Raw genomic sequence first — 18292 nt, forward strand, 5'->3', positions numbered from 1 at the left:
GACACTTTCTCGACTGGGGATGGAAAATTTTCCCGCACACGGGATATTCGCAGATTTGTTGCTTTTTGTGCTGATCAATCCAGCGAGCCTTAATGGATAAATAGTGCGAGACGCTGGATGTAAATTCGCTGGATATGGATTCGTTGACTCAAGATCTGTAAGTGCCTGACGTGATGACATTCGTATGTTACCTGAGAAATACTGCAATATTTCCTATATCGGTAATTGTCTCTTTTTATGTAGAATATATTCACTGAAGTAAGTCCTTACTAAATTAATAATCTACACGAACACGAAGCAATATTGATTGGAAAATAGTCTTATTGTCATATTACCTGCTACATTTCGCCAATATCGCGCTCAGCACTTTGCCCTTTGCATCAAAGGATACGATCCGAATATGGGTTTGCAATATATGAGTTTCTTGCATGTTTGCGGAGCTTATTACAAAAAAATGCGCGCCACATTTTAAGCTTTACCGACGGGATCTTTCTAATATCGCGCAATATCGATAGCGGAATCTCGTAAAACGCAATTTCAACGTTCTTAAAAGCAACATTAATTTCGAACCAGTCCCGAATCGTTTTTGTAATGGCGCTAGCCGACTTAGACCGATGAGTTATCCTTAAATCGTTTCAATTTTATTTCGTCTAAGGTTTCTATGGGATCTTATCTCGCGTTAAAAACTACCGATAATATATCTCAAATTATTGTACCGTTTTTACTAAAGGCGCAAGCTATAAATCCTCAGTTCATACCAGAATGTGACACGTCACAAGTTTAAATGAAATAGCTTAAGCTAAAATGTATTGGTTGTCATATTAACACTGAGATGCACAGTTTCAAATAATTTTACCAATAGGCATGGTAAAAGTAATAAAGAATCACAAGTATATTGCTACATTAGTATAGGACAGAAAAAACATTTATTCTTATAATAGAAGAGTGATTAAGTTTTTAGTAAAAATAAAAGCATAAGATTTAAAAATTCCCCATATTAACACAAACGTTACAAAACGTTGACGTTATTGAAAGTTTCATAAGGAACTGAACGTTAAATATTATTCGGAGTTTTCATTTTATATCTCAAAGTTTTATAACTTTTATTCCACCTTGACACAAAAATTAATTAATTTAATATTGCAACAGTATTCTGTAACAGATTTAGAACATTTTGGTGTGTACTTAAATCCCATTATTTCACACGCCAATGTTCCTTTCAAATCACTTTTTTTTTAGAGATATAGCATTTATTCCGGATAAAGTAAATATGTAGCATTGTCGTGAAATTAGTAAAATTAATCATAATGCACATTCTTTGAAATGCAATTAAACTGGCGCTTTTTTGCAAAATTGCAAAAATTTTAAAAAGTTAATGTTAACAACCCAAAAAGTAAATGACTATGAAATGACAATGATAACGAATTGACCGAAATAAACAAAGATCATACGGGCGTTGACAACTTGGCGAAAGTTCAGTTACCAGAAGCTCTCTACAGCGTATACTTACTTGGGATATACGTCAAATAATATAGTATATAGGTTTTTAATCTTGATGGTTTTATTAACGGTCGAAAATGTAGCATTTGTGATGCAGATAATCTGCATATGATTCTTGAAAAACAAACGCACCCCAATAATTTCTTGGTGTGTGTTATCTAATTTTAATCATTGGATTTGGTTGCTAATTCTTGTTTCAATGCTGCAGTAACGAGATTCAGCTCCTTTTGAGCAATACGGTCGTAGAATATTTAAAGGGAATAGTTTCTATGTGCCAGTAAAACCCAGGAGATCAACGTTGTTATGTTACTTAATAAAACATATTTAGTTTACGTAATCAATGAGAAACCTATGTTGTTTATTTGATTTTTTAAAAATTATGATTCTCAAAATATTTTATTTAATTTGTTTGGTTCCTTAGTTTAGATGCTAAATATCTATTATTTTGGAATCAATAAGCAAGTTTTATTGCTTCAAGCGGGAACCCAAAAGCTCTGTCTTACTTTTCTGCAAATTCTAATATTATATTCACTCAAGAAATTTAAGTTTTGACGATTGTGAAAATTCTTCATCTCTAATATTTGTATTTAAACTCCGAGATGAGCTTGAGTGAAAGAATTTTTGGGAGTCACACCAAAGATCAGGTCTGAATTTTTATTCGCTCATGTAAAGAATAAGTGATGTACAAGATATGTAATGATTTATTTATCAATTTTTAATCCAGCTATTTAACGTTTATCTGCTAAAACTTTTTAAGATATTTTAAGTATATGTCATGGAGATTTAGTTCATTTAACACATATATTTCTTTTAACAAAATATAAGTGGATGTGTAAATTTTTATAGTTTTTGGATTTTATTTTAAATGTTTGCTGTTTTATATGCTTTTACTTATATTCTTAGATACCTTTCAGTGTGTTTCTGTCACATAGATATACTCTCTAACTAAAGATATTATAAATTCACAAATACCGCGAAATAAATGGTAGTCTGCTAATGTCAGTGTAATGGTAAATAGGATGCGTCAGTTGTCAATATTTTGGTATTTTGTACATGGAAATTCTTTTATTTTCTGATATATTGTTTTATTCCCAATCATGGTAAATGTATTTATATTTAACTTATTTATAACTGTACTTGATTCTATTTTTTTATTAAGATATTTTCAAAGCTTAAAAGCTGTTTAAAGCTTACATTGGTTTTTTCAAACACATATGTGATTATTTTGAAATGAAATCACTATTATTTATCGATATTGTGTTTCCACCAAGCCTATATTTGTAGCATAATGAGAGTATATAAATAAGTTAAATAACGGTATTGGCGAACAAAATCCGACTCGAGATAGGCAATACAGATTGAACTCCTACTTAATTTAGAATTAAAAATGAAAATAACCAGAATGGCCAAAAATGTGAAATTTGACAAACTTAAGCTAAATCTTACCTGAAGCTCCGGTCACCATTTGAAACGAAACTGTCTTCGTGTGTCACCGCATCTGGCGATTCTCTTCCGGGGAAGAAGAGAGAATTGTGACAGAAGAGAATGAGGAATAATCGCTGGAACTTTTCGCCGAAAATCACGTAAATGACGAAGTTCACGCTGCTGTTGATGGTCACCAGCAAATTGCTGAGGTTAATCATCATGTTCAAGTCAAACACATCCTCGGTGGGAATCTTGAACGTTTCTACTATGTTGATCACCATAGGTAACAAATTGCAAACGAAGAAGACAGCCACAACGCACATGAGCATCGTGGCTAGGCCGATTTCACGTTGCTGTAGTCTGGACAGACGTTGACGTTCACGATTGGCTTTCAACACCTGTAACAAGTATGATATTTTTTTTATTTATTTATTTTTTAAATTTATACTGAACGATACTTTTAGAAAGCTAAATAATATAAAAAGTAGACGATTTTAGTGATTAAAAATAATAATTAATTTTTCGCAGATATACCTTGAATTTCAATTTGCATCCTTAATCTTACATTTATTTGCATCTGTTTAAGCTGTAATTATTGTGTCTTTATTATTCGAGATAAAAGAGAATAAAATTAAGATTATGTCGTAATAAAGGTCATAGTTAAGCAAACTGCAGGTTTTCTGAAATAATTTCTAGGCATATGCAATAGGCTTTTAATGCTTTTAAATGCAGATAAAAGTTAAATAGGTTAACATACTTTAATAGTAATGGCTATATGTAAAAGTAGTTCGATGTTTTGTAATGTCTATTATGATTGTGAGGATATATTGTTTTTTATTTTATAAGTTTTCAAGTTTTACAACATAAAAATAATATAGTAAGTGTGTAAAAAATCTAAATATAAAATTTAGATAGAAAAATGTAAAATATGATTTAGACATATACAGGTTAATTTTAAGGTACACAATATATTTTGTTCTTCAATTGTCTGTATACACATATTTGTAAATGTTAGAAGGAATCTATGGCTATATTTAAGATGCTATTTCAAAAGTTAGCCCTAAACATTGATGATGGAAAAAATTACGCATGCATATAACTTTTACTATGAATATATGGAATATTTTCTACTATCCGTTATTGCCTTTATTTATATATTTTTTTAATATTTTGTATTACATGTATTTTGGTCGGCTATATCTGTTGGCAAATATACGAAGTATCAATCTAACCAACATTTAAACAACATAATTTAACTTCAATTAGTTATCTCCAGTTAGTACTATTATGTTTTTCAGAATATAGAGACATTCATTATAGAATGCTCAAAATTGTGATATGGCCATTTTGTGGTGGTATGGTGATTTTGATGTTTAGGACGAAGCACGTCTTGGACGAGGCCAAAGAAAGTAAGAAGAAATTAGAGAATTGTTAGAAAACCTAGCAGTTAATGACCCAACTATATCCACACGAATGTAACCAGCTGTTTACCGACGTCAATTCAACATATTAAACGACATATTGTTGCAAAAAGAACAACAACACAGAGTAATAGAGAAAAAATCATCCTCTTGCATGACAACGCTCGGCCACACATTGCAAGAGTTGTGAAGGATATATTGTAGCAGCTTGAATCAGAGAAAATGGATAGATAGTTGGAATGAGCAGACATCGTAAAAGTTGTTGGAAAATACTTTGATTAATTATATATATATATATATATATATATATATATATATATATATATTATTTTTACAAATGCAATGTTTTATTTTATGATTTTACATTTTCTCTATTTATTTATTTATAATATAATTTTTAAACGCTTCCTTCTTATAAGATATATTTTATTTTACCCCCGATTTAATATTATTATATTTATGCCCCCTGCATTATTTAGCCCCTCCTTCTTTTGTTATTATTATAACTTTTTATTTAAATTATTTTCTATTAATGTTGTTCCTAAATTTTGTATGTTTATATTGTCTCAAATCTTAACTCTCGTATTATCTACTTCTCTATTCTTGTGGTTATCTCATTTCTAATCTAAAATTACAATTTGTCAATATAATATACTTGGTTATTATATAATAACTTTAATGGCTAGTTAGATATAATCCACCTTAAAAATACAATCAGATAAGAAATCAGAAATCACCTTCCCTTAAGTAAAAATCACTTTAAAGAAAACGTACATATAAATCCACTGTTAGTACGATTACGCTAGAGAGGCAAATGTATTTTACAATATTGCCAAATGTTTAGTTTTGGATATTTGATAGCCAAGTAAAACACTAGCAAATAAAAAAAATATATTCATATAATGATAGATGTTTGATTTTCTTAAATTTGAGAAGTTCTTTGGAAAAAATATGCATCCTTATTGTACCAAAATAGCTTGTAATATTATAACAGACATTGCTTTAAAAGAATATACTTTTTAAAGGCATATAATAAAATTAAGCAAGATTTCTTATTTCAGTGAGTAATAATATAGGCAAAAAATCAGCAGGTGTGTAAATTTTTGTTCTGTAAACTCTCTACTGTATTCCTTTCACTTAGACAATTATATAGTAGGTTATATATTATAGCAAAGATAATGAAATTACTGAAAAATAGAATAAATTCGGAAAGCTGTGAGATTAACCAAATTACAAAAGTGGTACGCTTTAGTACAACTAGTGCTAAAACTTGATTATATTACAATTATTTTAATAATTAATGTACCCAATCTTAAAAAGCTAGATACATTAACAAACATTAATTTAATTTAAACGTTTCGGTAAACACCTTTATCAAGTACTTTCACAAAATTTGTGTTTAAATATGCTATACTATATCATATCTAATTATCTTCTAAGTATGAGTTCTTAGACAAGATAAATGTTTAGTTACTTTGACAGACTTAAATTAAAATTACATAATGAATGAACATTAATTTCATTTAGGCGTTACTTTTACCCATTGAAACTAAGTCTAACACATTCTAACATCTTCAGTAGTATTTTTTAACAATGTAGTTTCATTGACCACCACATAAGGTCGAACAAACCAATCAATAAAACCTCATTCATCGTTCCTGAAATTAAATTCGATTTAAATAATTTACGACCGACCAAAAAAAAAACCTAATCAGATCCAGCCTCACTCAGGGAAAAATTAATTAAAAGAACACGTACATCTAAACTGTCAAAGCGCGGTTCGGTCGACGTTGACGCGATTAGAAAAATACCAATAAAAAATAAGACGATCCCCGGTTTTATTGCTTCCTGGAAAACTGTAACGAAACTGTTTTCTGTAAAATTTAAATCCCATTTTTCTCGGCTCGTTCCTTCGCCGTTTTTTTTTTCTCCTCTCGGATCGATTCTCGACGTCTCCGGAGGAAACTCGCTTTTTTTTCGTGAAATTTTGATGTATATCTTTTTTTTGTCGTTTGTAAGGGTAACTTTAGCGGTGAGAGTAGATGGAAGGGGGTTGATGTCGAGGTTGGTTTGTTTCTTTTTCCTTTTTTCTACTACCGGTATAAACAATGGTGCTTCGGGAATAAAACGATGGTGTATTGTCTTTTGGTTTTAATTGGACCTTGTCCCATTTAAAGTAATTTTAATTTGGGTACACTTACGATTATAATAGATTAGACCAGAATTTATATTATATCATGAAAGTACTGTTACGTTACCATAATCTCACTCTTATGAATATCATTTTACTATTTCAAATATTTGCCTTCAAGTTTTTTTTATTAATCTCCTAGAGCGTCAACAATCTGCCCGTAGGCAATAACATAAGTATTATTATATGTTTTCAGATATATAATATAACCATCCTAACATGTCACTTCAGTAAGTGATCAACTGTACAACTTATAATCTAAACTTATTCTAGAGATCATTAAATCTCACTCTATGTGTCTATTAATCAGTTCGTATGATCGTTTGCGTTTGAGCCGACGCACTTCACTGTCATCGCGCACATTTAACTGTTTGGCGAGTGCATTGGGATGCACTAAGAGTCTTTTAGAGTACTTCGCACTAACACTCAGAAAAACACTAGTTATGGGTTCTATGGGAATATCGCGCTGAATCAGTTTGCTGGACACGTAAAATGGGGCATCAACGATGACTCACAACGCTAGTAGTTCTCCATAGTTCAATACCATAGGTCCAAATGGGCCTAAGTATTGACTTATGCAGTAAAATCTTGTTATCTAATGATAATTTAGATTTACGCCCTATTAGCCAGTATAGTTGGTTTAGTTTAACTCCAAGCCGTTTGCGTTTTGTCGTTATATGTTTTTGTCAAACGTCTGTCGAAATGTACTCTCAGATATTTAACGTTGTCTACTTACGGAAGTTCATGATTATTCAGTTTTACTGAGGGTTAGATGTTCCTCTACAAAAGGTGAATGTCACATGGGTAGATTTTATCTCATTTGCTTTGACACGCCACGTTTTCAACCACAATTCGACTTTGTTAAGATGAAGTTGGATGTTTTTTTGTGGCTGATATTGGATCCTCGTGTGATGATAAAACCGCTGTATCGTCAACATATGTTGCAACAGTAGTGTTTCTTGATGTCGGTATGTCAGCTGTATACAATAAATATAATAATGGACCAAGAACACTGCCCTGCGGAATACCTGAATATATTGGGTGTAGGTCAGTGTATTCGTCACCTATTTGACAGTTGAAAGTGCGTATGGGGCAAAAGTTTTTTCAATTTAACATGCAGTCCAGTGTGCCACACATTGTCGAGGGCCTGAGAAATATCGAGAAATGCAGCGCAGCAATATTTTTTATCGTTTAAATTTTTGTTAATTTGGTTGACTATACTATGTATTTACCAAACCAAACCAGGAGCTTTTTTAGAATTAATTTCTTTATGTATTGTTTGTTTTACTTCTTTAACAGTAAATTTCTCATGTGGCGGATCCATTTGAAACGGAGAGTTAAGTAAGTCAACTATGTTATTTTCTTCTGTTGCGGATATTTCAGACGGGTATGGATTAAATATGGTTTTTTTAAGTGTTAGAGAAGATTTTCGCTCTATCTTTATCATTTCTAGCCCAGGTATTGTTGTCAATTTTAATTGGTGGATTATTTTGTTGAGGTTTTTTTCCCCCTTCAGTTTAATTCCTTGATTTTGTTCCTTATTAATTAGCTCTTTCAGCTCTTTTGTGGCCTTGATCAATTTTCTCTTGTTTTCTTCTGTTCTGATCTGTTGCCAGGTTTTTCGCAGTTCTCTTTTTTCGGCAATTTTTTGTTTAATTGTAGATGCAAAATAATTAAACTTTTGGTATGTCGTGTATCAAATTCTAATAGGTGTTGCGTACCATGCGGCCTCTTTTATAAATTTTGTTACATTTTTTGTTGCTATTTCTGTGCCTCTTTCTGTTTTGTGAGGTAAATTTAGAGATATTAAAATGTCTATTTTCTCTCTAAATAATGGCCAGTTAATTTTGGTATTACGCAAGGTGGTTTTGTTTCTTTTAAAGAATTTTTGAGTTCACTGTTATAATAACTGGTGAGTGATCAAATGATAGATCGAAGCATGATTCAGCTTTGCACGTTTTGGTGTCAGTATTTTTTGTAACACAAAAGTCTATAGCATCGGGAATTTTATTTCTATCTGGCAGCCAATATGTTGGCTCACCAGTAGAGATATGCTGTAAGTTATGTGCCTTCATTGTTTTGACCAATTCTCTGCCTTTTGTTGTTATTAATCTGGAGCACCACCTTACATGTTTTGCGTTGTAGTCTCCTCCGGCAATGAATCTATCTAGCGTGTCAAATCTCAGCGTGTTATTGTTCTGCCTTGTTGTATTTAGGTGGACAATAGATAGCTCATTGTTAATGACCCGTGCACTTCTTCAATGGTTGCACTGGTGGCTTGTAAATACTCCTCGCTGAACTTCTCCCTTTTGTGTTTTATGTTTTCACGGATAATTATAGATGCTCCTCCATGTGCTTTATCATCTGGGTATTTTGTATGATACAGCTTGATTTCGGAATCCGTAAATAATTTCTATAAGTGGAATATGTTTCGGATATTTGGAGCATCATTATATCAATATTTTATTCATATAAGAACATTTTGAGCTCCCTGACATGTTGCTGGAATCCATTAGCAGACTGCTATTTTAAATTTGCTGTAGTTAATGGCTATCAGTCATTAGGCTAGCTTGGTAACGACGACGGTGAGTAAATTCATCATTGTAGTCATTTGCTCTATACGTTTATCCATCATTTCCTTTAATTTACTAATATTACTTACAGGTTTAGTGATGATTGGCGTATCTGCGTGTTAGGTTAGGTCTGACTGTTGGTTATTGCGTGTGCGTATGATATCTGAAGATGTAGTATTGGTGCTTTAGGCGAGCTAAATGGTATGGACTGTCTTGGTGGCTGTAAGTTTCTTTTTTCTCTCAGTGCTGGATAAAATTTTTGTTGCAACGCTTTATGGACTAGGCATCCCCTAAAACTTGCAGGATAATCACCCTTACAGTTGACGCATTTTACTTTATCGTCACGTGTTTTACGCATGCAATCATTGGTCGCGTGCTCTTGTGCGCATTTCACACATCTATACAAATTGCGGCAGTATGTTTTGGTATGCCCATATGCTTGGCATCTGGCGTGTGGCGATTGTGGGATTATTCTTTTTGTCTTCAAGCGTATTTCCTTTAATTAAACACCATTTCAGTTTGAGTACACTGGCTTACAATTATGATAGATTAGACTAGAATTTATATTACACAATGTAACAAATGCTGTTACGTGTTACTCTGCAAAAGCCGTCGTAAATTAAAATACGAATAGATGTAATATCTAATGTGTATAATAATATTTTTTCATTCCCACATATTTGTAAGTCCATCAGATATTGACATTTAACTGTGCGAAATTAATTAAGTCGGTTTCCAGTTACAACGTTTTCTTTTCCCATGTATCGGATAATGGATTAATTTGACAATGAAAGAACTGCTCGTTCTAATTTATGAATCGATCTTTTTTTACAATGCTGACAAGCAGTAAATTCCTGACCTGATGGCTATATGGCGTTAATCGGTACAAAACAAGTACAAATAAAGGTCAAATATTCAAAGCATACAATTTCGCAGTTTCACAGTGAATCACTAAACCATACTACATTAAAATTATGATCAATTTCATTATATTTAAAAAGTAATTCATGGTTCTATTATATGGCTTTGCGGATTGATTTTAGGATTTATATTATTAGATCAATTCTCTTTAAATAGAAAATACATCATTGAGAAGTTCTGTATTCAGTGTTAAGGAGTAATATTACCTCATCTACTTACATGTTTTCGACAATATAAATATTTTTATATATACGCGCTTTCATACCTTTGATTAATTATTTATTATAGTTATAATATTTCATCCTGAATCTGAACCTGTACAAACACCGTTGTGGAAGAAACTTCCGGGTTATAATGTCATCGACGAATCCATCCATTATCAACTCCATCATTCAAGATTCTCATGGTGGTTCACTTAGTTTGCCCATCCAGTGTATCTTCATGTTATCGTTCACTTTAATGTTGTCGTTTTACATTTCTTCTACCACTCATGCTTCAATGCGATATTTTCAATTTTGCGACTGTTGCAAATCACAAAATATCATCATATACAGGATTGATTTTATATGAAAGGGGCGAACTCACTTTAGTAAATAATTTGTGTATAAATAACATTCCATAATGGCAATATAAGACCATATTATTTTCAGTGATCTCTACAATGTTCTACTCAGCTTAAGTTTATATAAGGTATCTCAAAATACCATTTATATTTGACTTGGTCGGGAACTCATTTGCATAGAACCAACTATATTTGAAGTCTACTTGTCGAACCGTTATAGTGTGTATGTGCAATTTAATAATGTTTGTTTGATAGACGGCTAACTTTATTTTAGTCAGAACTTAATAGTCCACTTACTTAAACACGAAAATGGAAATCTAATTAAATTGAAAAATCTATTCCACAGCCTATAAATTGGAATGAAAATATTTCAAAAAATAACCAATATTTATATTTACCTCCTTTGGCATAATGTCTCAAATACTGTAATTACTTTGAATTATTTTTTGTTATGCATAAAATACATCCTCATATACAATATGTTCTTGTATTACGTAAACAATAGATAAAAATATGAAACAAATATAATGAAAATATTTTTTTCTGATGTATGAGGAACATAAAAAATGTTAATCGAAAAAAATTTATACACAGTTCTTGGCGAGGATTAAGATCCTTTTTTTTGTTTTCGAATATATTTCTTCGGAATTTCGGATATCATATATGGTTTGTAAAATCAATACATTCATTAAAAATTGATGCTATTGAACTATGTATCGGTATATAAATAAATATTTGTTATATTCAGTAATACAACCAAAAATAATTAGGCTGTATAACAATATAATTCAAGAAATGTATCATATTACAAAACATAAAATTAAAGTACATACATTTAATATTTAATTACATAGTGATATATTTAAATATGTACAAAGAGTATCAATTATCACAATTTATGCAACATCTTAATTTATCGCCAAATGTGAGGGTTGGTAATCCAGAAAGAAGATGACTGGATAACTGATATTTTTGGAATAGTAAAAACAGAGCACTAAAAATAAATATGGCAAAAGTTTGGAATCCATATTTAGTAGAGCTAGCTGGACAGACTGGATAAATTAGAGATTTTACCTATTACCCATATATTAACAAGCCAAATGTTAATATTCAGTGTGAGAAAGTACTAGAAGAATCTAAAAATATCAATCCGGCATGGTAGACAAAAATTACAAATTTCTCAATTCAATATTAATCAAAGGTCTGCCTCTCGATGCTGGTAAAACCCAATACAGTACGTCAACATAATAATTGAAGGTAAATAAACTCACGCACAGTGAAGGGGGCCGTTAAAGCAGCGGGTTTTTAGAGCCAAATCTATGAACCTACAGAGAGTCCATATTTGAGGTTCCGAGAATTATTGTATATTTGCCGAAAAACAAAACCTTCATGCCCTTGTTTTTTGTGGATTTTCGGCTGGGGGTAATATTGGTTTTTATTTTTCTAAAGTGAAATTAACTGTTTAAGTGAAGACTTTTATTGCTACTGCATATCGTAACATGGGTTATTAATCAAATTAGATAGTATTGAAGTGGATGACATATGCTCCATACTATACATAATACATAAGCTCCAACTATACATAGGACCTCTAAATGATCGCAGAATCGCACAATCATAAAACATAGTTGTAGAAGCAAATACTGCATTGGACAATACTAAGAAAGAGTAATTTAATGACATAAACGTGAGGCATATGGTAACTAGAACAAAAGCGACAGTAAAAGGCCTATTCATAAAGTTTTGACCGGCTAGAACTGCACATGTGCATTTGTTCTAGTCTAGCCTGACAGTTTTCACAACTACGCATGCTTTTCTGTATACGCCATGTTTATCAGAGTTGTGGTTTGAAGTCATTTTTAGATTAATTCAGTATTTATATTTTGTTGAGATAATACAATTATTTCATAGATAAAATTAGCGGCAGATAATGGGAAAATAAGTGTATAAGGTATAGTAAAATATTATAGGTATTAATTAAAATATTATCATTTGATAACACTAATTTTGTAGAATTCTATGGGACACAGGGTATATTTTTATGTTAAATAATATGGAATCAGAACTTATTTTAAGATAATAGTAAAGGTAGGAATGACATATGGTCATGTTTGTACACTTTTTCTGCCTATTTGTTATTATAATTATATCTTTCTGATTTTATAGATATTTTAAAAGATAAAAAAAGTTAAATGTTTAAATGAACTGTCATGAATTGTCAGCAAAGTATAAATATAAAATGTACTTAATAGAAAGTGGTTGGAATAAATTCATAACATAGGATTTGAAGCTTTGTCATTTATTATTTCTTTTGGTTGATATAACTCTTCGGAGCAGATAAATAATGCCGAAATATTATATCATTTAAAACATTTTATTGCAACAAATGGAATAAAATAAATAAAGAAAATATAATCTAAGCAATACACATTTAGAAATATACATATAAACTATATAAATAAAATGTTAAAAGAAAGAATTGAATTACGGTTATGTATATATTTCATCACTATGAAGAAAGGTGATCAACAGCTATTAATAATTGAAGGCAATTGAAAAATTTAACCTGTTTTTATATTTAAGCTCTTAATGATTTACGATCAATGATCAGTTGGTTTTGTTCTAGACAATTATGAACTTCTTTGTGTTTCATTCTTTTTTCCTTAGCCTAAAATATTTAAACCAATAAATTTTATTTTTTCATACAACACTAAAACAAATAGAAATGAACATAATTGGTAGTTATCAATAAACGAAAAACTTAATTAATGAGAATTTTCATTTCAATTATTATTAATGAAATTTTTCAATTTAATGGCTATGTTAATAATTAGATTATCCGGTTGTTTAATCATTGTGGTTAATTATAGGATAATAATCGCTCTAATAAACTATCAATCATCCCTATAATTTAATCAGTAAATTCTGTTATACTGTAGTATTAATTACATTCAAATAATGGTTATGGTATAGAATTATTTATAACAAAAACAAATATATTATTACGAATAATATATGCTAAATCAATGAAGAATTATCAACAATTTTTGTATTAAGGAATATTGAGGATATTAATTGAATTGAATGTTAGCAAATGTTTCCCATTCAAAACCAATCCATTTTAAAATATTCAATTCACCTTCTCCCTTTATTACTGTTATACCAAAATGGTATTGTTGTTATTTATTATATGTATTTCCTTAAAAACATTTAATTCGTTTAAAAATAAAACTTGATTTCTATCATAAATAACTATGGCTGTTACTTATAGTTTATTCAATTTTTTTTAGTAATGCGTCGTGGATATTTGTGACGTCAAAACATTACAATGTTGCCACATCAACTCTGAGTTTTAGTTCAGTTTGGCTTTGACATACAAAAAAATTCTAATCTAAATAAAATAATTGAACAAAAATGTTATCAAATATGATTTATTTTAACATTATACTATATCTAGAAACTACAGATAATTATACAGCCACAATAATTTATATGTAAGAGTTAAAACCTCTTATCACTATTGCTTTCAAGAATTTTGCATACGTCTGACAGCTGGTCGCCGCCCGGTTGTCAGAAGTACGCTAAATTATTCAAAATACTAGTTATAATTATTACAGGTTAAAAATCGGCAAACATTATTTTGGCCTTTATTTCCATATATTTTAAGTCGCTCCGTAATATATCATATTACTTTATTTGAAAGTGCCGAAAACAATAGATATACAGGGTCACAAATTGATTGCGGCTTTAGTAGGTTATTTCAAAAAGGAACGAGTTAACGGAGCCCCCTTTTGCCGGTAAATTCCGTTAGAGAGGTATTTTTTGATGATACTAAATAATATAAGTCCCTACAATTTTATTGAAAAGGTTTGAGCGGATTGCTGCCGTGCTAAATATTACTGTGGGTACTGTGAATAACATCGCTTACAAAATGAAGAATAATACAAAGTGGGAGACGAATCTTGACCACCTTGATATTGGCTCTATTCAAGACCAAATATACGAAATGTATAAGAACAGTAACAACCCGCTAGGCCTAGTGAGTACGGTGGCTGAGGCATAATTTCTTGTTCGATTAGCAACAGAGTATCTTTAGCAACTCATGTTATGTATGGTCAAGCGTTATCTTGCAAGAAATGACTTCTGTTACTTCTGTTGAAGGCTTTTTTGTAACAATATATCTTTTGCGAGGCATTTTTTATTATTAATAGTTGAGACAGTAGCGTAAATTTAAGTTTACGATAATTGGAGAATTCTTCCGGTTGTATAGTTAACCTAACATTATGACATGGGAAAATAATTATGGCTTGATACAAAATATAACATTGCATTTTATTGAATGTCTGGTGAAATTAACAAACCATAAAAGCTACCGAGTAAAGAGAACATAAGTGTTCAACAGAGAGAAATCCCATCGGCTCGTTGTCGAGTGTTTCGGATAATGGAGGTACATGTACCAAGTCTAGACGAAAGGTGTCAGAAGTTAAACCTGGTAGAGGACTTCTTATGGGGCGTATAACCATAAATATCAAGACGACCCGAAATCATGGAATATTCGGGAATTCTCCAAGAGTCCAAAATGTTTTATCAGCGTGAGAAGTTCCTAGCTAAAAAAGTGTTTCCCATCCCGATATTCTCACCGAATTGGGGTATAGAAAAGGGTTTCTTTGACCATCCTTGTCCACCACCACGAAGAACCCGAGGGAGAAGCTTCAGCGATAAAACACTGTGCATCGACAACGAGAGGACAGAATTTGCATCGAAAATGCAAAAGTATTTGCATCATCAACGAATGAAAGTGAAATGAGAATAAGGTAGTATTGCTGAGAATTGGGAAGAAAGTATTGAAATGATAGATGAAGTTATTGAATTGATTGAAGAAAGTATTGAATTGATCGAAGAAAACACTGAAATAAGGAATTCAAAATTATTAAACATTGAAAACAGCACTAAAGCAATATTGTTAGAAGAATTGAAGAGAGTAATGTTAACCGCATCCAACAATAACCAGTAGAATTCCTGTGGGAGAAAATAAATTGTATTTAATTTACAACCTTGTTTTCTCTCCCGCATCTCAACAATGTCTTTATATTTATTCAATTAACACTAATATGTGCGGATCTACCTTGAAATCGAATGAAACAAGCTATATATATATTTATTTGGAAGATCAAATATGGAGTACAACATCAACACAATACAATAAGATTTTCAAATGGTCGCAATTTTCAGTAACTTTGTCGTTTAGATTCTCGATTTGGTTCAATTAAATTTGGTCGGTTACAGTTTATTGACATTAACCTGTAACTTAGGAACAATCTAGAAGGAAAGGGTTAACGATATCAAATAGCACTATCTTAATACTCAATTTAAATTTGTGTAGCATGTAGCGCTGCTGTATTCTATCATTGCTATCTATTGTATCATATCTTATGAATCTAGTCTAGAATTACTTTTAAAGATATATATTGGTAAACTGTGTATGGCAGGGCTCGTCGTTGATGGCGATACCCTTACTAATCCTCACCAAATACCTGTCCCTTGAACCCCCTTCGCTTCGATTTATTGAAAGATATTTAAACATGATAAAAGGCTATAATAATACTATGACATGATAAATGACCATTATATCGATTATAATCATACATTTTTAGCATTTAATTGGCTCATGAGAATACACATTAACGAAAGTAAATCTGTATATGTACAGTTCACCTACAGGCAGTACAAGCACCAATAACATTAAATAATACAATCATTCCATATAGCAACAACGCTAAATATCTCCAAATGAATCTTGATACAAAACTTCGCTGGAAGGAACATATAAAGAAGAAATGGAAAGAACTGGAATTGAAATATAGGAAAATGTATTAGCTACTTGGAATAAAATCATAATATTCAGTACATATTAAATTGTTATCATATAGGCAAATACTGAGTAACTGGTTCTGCAAAGAGTAACATAAATAAAATAAAAATTTTTCACCACAAAGTCTTGATAAGTATTGTGAACACATCCAAATACTACAGGACTGATTACCTACATCGAGACCTTCAGATACCCACAGTCAGTCAAAAAATAAAGAGAATTGCGTGGGGTCTTGAGGAAAGATTCCATTCTCATGAGAATATTGAAGTATTGCAACTTTTGGATGCGCCCAGAGCAGTACACAGACTCAAAAGAGTCAAACTATCTGATTTTGTGTTGTGTTGTAATAAAAGTGAGGTGCATGTAATAAAATATACAGCAGTGACATGTATAAACATTATTTCATTAGAGACTGAAATAGGACCGATGGGTTCTCCTAGTTATATACCTAGATTTAAGTTATCGTAAAGACAAATTGTAGGTTAGACGGAAACGACTAGTAACAATGTATTAATTAAATAATTTTAAAAATGTGAATAGACATTTCGTTTTTTAAAGGTATTTTTTTTTATTGCTGAACAAAATATTGCTTCGGGTGTTTTTTTATAATTTTGTAACTAAATTAAAATTAATATTAGTTTGATTATAATACATCATTGGTCTAATAAGTGTTATGTAACCTGGTGCTGAAAAATCAAAGAAATGAGACACAATTTTCCAAAGAAAAATCCAACTATATGTCTAAAATATATTCAAGTTAGAAATCGTTTAAACATTGAAGAAAATTGGTGGACGCTATCGTGTCTGTCACCGACATTTTCATTGTGAATTAAAACTTTCGTTATGCTGTTTCAAAAATGGGTCTTCACGTCCTCCATTATGTTTAACTTGCTCTGCGAAACTGGAGTTAGCTCCCTCTATTTACTCTCCGTTCAATTTCGCAAAGTTCCCCCTGTACTTTCACGGTTATATTTCTAGATACTTCTTTCGGTCTATATTCCAAGAGGCAGTATACTCCTTTAATGAGAGCAACATTTTTTGAACTAGTGTCCCTCTACTCGTAGCACAGGCACATTTATACTTATGGCTCCAAGTCCAGTACAGGACTGATACAGCAGATATTCACCTCTGAACTACACGCCATACACCAGGCATAAAATATGTGTTTAGCCAACTATATGGAAAATTGCTCATCCCTTTAGACTCCTATAATACGCTGGAGTAGTTCTTTCAACGGAAGTACAGTCAACCCCTAGCCTTCAAATTTCTCCTGCGATCACTTTTGCAGACTGGTTATCTCCTGACACTGGTGTGGATCCCCTTTCACGTTGGGATATCTGAGAACAAACCTTGACTCAATCTGCCTCCCAAGTAGCCTCCCCCCCACCCCATTATAAATATTTGTATCCATACTGACTTTATCCCATTCGTTTCGGGTTTCAATAAGGACCAGGTACAACATCGTTGTGTCCAGGAGGCCAACCACAACAGACTCTTAGAGGTTAAAGCTGATTTCTTTCTACTCTATTCGCCTTCATTCCCTTCGACACCACGCCGAAGCTTTGAATCGACTGAGATAGGGCCACTGTCGTTTCTCGCACGGTCAATTGATAACTCCGAGCCCGCCTGCTCGCTATGAGTTTTGTCACCGTGCCCCTATTTCAGTCTACCACAAACTGAACGACTGCCTACGGTTCACCCATATTAGAGCTATGTATGTGTCACTGACCAAATAACCATTACCACTTCGGGATGGGTGTTAATGTGTGGTTGTGTTTGTAGTCCTGTTTTTGTGACTATTTTTAAATTATATATACACTATTTATA

At 31.7% G+C, this 18292-nt stretch overlaps 1 protein-coding gene across 8 annotated transcripts in view; it reads right to left on the reverse strand.

Moving 5' to 3' along the window:
* FMRFaR (FMRFamide Receptor) overlaps positions 1 to 18292 on the reverse strand; it is a 327763-nt gene that overhangs the window by 26617 nt on the left and 282854 nt on the right. For all 8 annotated transcript variants that reach the window (XM_076402262.1, XM_076402261.1, XM_076402267.1 and 5 more), the window contains one exon: positions 2947 to 3323. In XM_076402262.1, the coding sequence (XP_076258377.1) occupies positions 2947 to 3323 (377 nt within the window). The remainder of the gene's footprint in view (positions 1 to 2946; positions 3324 to 18292) is intronic.

The sequence above is a fragment of the Rhynchophorus ferrugineus genome, unplaced genomic scaffold (genome assembly GCF_030347505.1).
Source record: "Rhynchophorus ferrugineus isolate W39M unplaced genomic scaffold, kcgeb_rfMv2 rfM4, whole genome shotgun sequence".
NCBI classification, from domain to species: Eukaryota; Metazoa; Arthropoda; class Insecta; order Coleoptera; family Curculionidae; genus Rhynchophorus; species Rhynchophorus ferrugineus.